The sequence below is a fragment of the Aplysia californica genome, unplaced genomic scaffold, assembly GCF_000002075.1.
Source record: "Aplysia californica isolate F4 #8 unplaced genomic scaffold, AplCal3.0 scaffold00255, whole genome shotgun sequence".
Taxonomy (NCBI): Eukaryota; Metazoa; Mollusca; class Gastropoda; order Aplysiida; family Aplysiidae; genus Aplysia; species Aplysia californica.
Window position 1 is genome coordinate 351001 of NW_004797525.1, and position 3215 is coordinate 354215.

The 3215-nt window shown below is 37.7% G+C and overlaps 1 protein-coding gene across 1 annotated transcript in view; it reads right to left on the minus strand.

Annotated features, from left to right (window-relative positions):
• Nucleotides 1-1028, minus strand: part of LOC101863110 (receptor-type tyrosine-protein phosphatase F) — a gene marked incomplete at its 5' end in the record, with an annotated part of 43477 nt that extends 42449 nt beyond the window's left edge. Inside the window, 1 exon segment of the mRNA XM_013083809.2 lies at nt 951-1028. Coding sequence (XP_012939263.1) covers nt 951-1028 — 78 coding nt within the window.
• Between the last annotated feature and the right edge of the window lie 2187 nt (nt 1029-3215).

A 3215-nucleotide genomic window follows, 5' to 3' on the forward strand; every position in this document is an offset into this window, starting at 1 on the left:
AATAATAATAATGAATAATGATAATAATAAATAGCATTTGTATAGTATAAGTTTCCACTCAGCAAGCTCTATGCGCTTTACAATCAAATTATTACACCAGTAGACCTGATAGCATTCTGAAACAATCTCAACTTCCTGGGAAATATACAGTGCAAGCTGCCATTTTCAAGGCACTAAAACACTAACGTACTGACAAGATCTTTCACAAAATGTAAGAGACGTCTGCCTTTTAAAACAAAATGTTTGGTTCCACCCCCTCACTCAAAGAGGCACTGTAATAGAATCCAGCCACTCGGACTCGAACCTTGAACGTTAACATGATAGTGAAACACAAACCAACATATGTAAGTAACTGCCGCATAGCAGAAAACACAAAAAGCCCTGTAACAACAACAACAACATCAACAACAAAACAACAACAACAACAATCATAAAAACAACAACAACAACACAACAACAATGACAACATTAACAACAAAACAACAATAATAAAAAACAATATATGTACCAAACTGCCGCATATTACAAGACAGAAAAAGTCATATACCAACAACACAGGAACAACAGACAACAACAACAACAATAATAATAAAAACAACATCACAACAACAACTCAACACCAAAAACAACCACAAAAACCACAGCAACAACAACAACAACAACAACAACCGCAACAACAACAACAACATCAACAACAAAACAACAACAACAATAATAAAAACAACAGCAACAACAACAGCGAAGAGCACGCTCTTCGGGGCTCCAAACATTTCGAACGCATAGGCTACCACACACACACAACAACAACAACAACAATATCAGCAACATCAACATCAACAACAAAACACCAACAACAACAACAATAGCAACAACAACAACAGCAACAACAACAATAAAAACAACAGTAACAGCAACAACAACAGCAACAACAACAACAACAGTCCACTCACGCAAGCATTCTGTACTGCCGTCTACTTTCTCAGCACAGTAAAAGTTGCGGGCACAGTTGGTCAGGGAGCATGGTGTCTCTGAGGGGAAAAACATTAGTAAGCTTCAAGAAAGAACAACAACCCACCAGTAACATTTTGATCAGTTCAGAATGAACAGTGCTAATAAGTGCTATCATCTTTGTTTACTGTTTTTGTTGTTGTTACTATTGTTATTGTTGTTGCTGTCGTTTGTTGTTTGTTTGTTGTTATTATTGTTTTTATGTATAGTATAGTATAAGGTTTTACGGCGTTTTATGGTTGTTATTGTTTTTGTTGTTTTAAATAGCAGGTTTGTAAATGCCTCGGGTGATTTTTTACTTCATTAATTTCACGGAATAATCTATAGGTACTGTTATAATAAGGGTATGTTTATGGCTAGATCTAGTACCTTGACTTTTTGAAAGAATGGACTCGTTACGTCATTATGCTTTTCAATTAACCCTTTCAAATGGTTTCTTTGTTTAATATTGGGTGGGTGTTCCTCGCCTAGTCAGACAATCAATGCGTCATTGTAAGGCGGGACCCGCGCTGTGCTGGGTTCTGCGGGGTCTGCTTTGGGTGGGTGCCAGCAGAAAGTATTTAATTTAGTGTCTCTGGTGGTAGGCCGGACCGTTGAAGAACAACACCACACCGGCACAAATGAGAGTGTATAGAACGTTTCATGTCCCCATAGACACGATTTAGATAATCAACTGTTGAGGTGGTCACGAAAGAGATCTGGACCGAAGACACTTTCTAAAACTGAACCGAATGGCTATCTTAAAATTGCAAAGTTCTATCTGACATTTTTGGCCGTTCTAAGTTACTATATAAGACCAAGTGGCCAGGAACCAAATTGGATCTAATGTTGTGTCTGCTCTATCAAAATTGTAAGATTAATCGGAGTCGTTATCAAGATATTCAAAGAATTGCATTCGAAAAAGTTTGACATTTTGTGAAAATCGTTTGGTTTTTTACGTCAAATTTCTCTGAACTAGACAATGAGCAGATAGAACTTTGTCATTCTGGGGTAGCGGAATGAACGTGTTTTACGTCCCTGTCGATGTAATTTAGATCATTTAGGAGGTGGGCTTCGACCCTGCCTGTCAGGACCAAACCGGGCTGAGAGTGACACAACATTCCAGCAGAAAGAACGAGATACCCGATGAAAAATTATCTTCATCATACAGGAATCGAGGTCTGCGTGCGACAGCGAAGCCCCTAACCGCTACTACAGACGCCGGTGAAGCCAAAGCCAAGTCTTCAACATGATATGATGAAACGCCAGGTCTGAACCAGTCATCGACGATTACGATTTGGCTACTCAAGAACTGTCCCCGCATTATGCACCCCGCATTATGCAACCCGCATAATATAGCAAAATTTGATCATTTTTCGTTAAATTTCTGATTATTTTCCTTTACCATTTTTTGTTAAAAATAACAGAATCGCAAAATTTCACATGTTTTGGCTTAGTTTGCATAATTTCAGAATTGTTCTTGCATAAAACGACGGGGACAGCTGGAACTACAATGTTCTATCTGTTCAGTGCCTAGTTTTGAATAGTTTGACGTGAAAAATGTTGAGTTTCACAACTTGTCAATCTTTTTTTGGAATGCAGTTCTTTGAATACCTTGATAACGACTCCGCATGATCTTACGATTTTGATAGAGCAGAGATAGAACATAATAATCATTGGTTTCTGACCTCTGTCTTAGTAACTCAAAACGGCCGAAATGTAAGATAGAACTTTGTAATTCTGAGCAGGTAACGTCTTTCCATTGAATTCTATTCTCGAATTCTCTCCAAAAACTTTATAGAGGTATAGTATTGTCCTGGTCTTTCCCCGTCACCTATCAGTTCAAGTTATCAAAACTTCAGTTTGTTCTTTGTGTGCTCCTGCTTTTTTGCCTTCTATCTATCAAATGATATGTGTAACGTAGCTATTTTAAGAGCATCAGAACAAAGGAATGGATGGAGAACCATAAAATAATCGACGATGTCTGTCGCACATGATGAGGATAATGATCTTTCCAGTTCAAGACTTATATTGTTATGTCTGTTCAGCTGTCTCAGAAACTATATTTAAATTCAAATGTGTCTCTTAGTTTACTTAGTTTTAGTAGAGGTTTTACGGCGCTCGCAACTGCATAAGGTCATATGATGTACACGCAAAGTCTGTCATCAATAATTTCTTTATATGTCCTCAATTACCATCTTTATGCAGACGATACACAGCTGTATGAA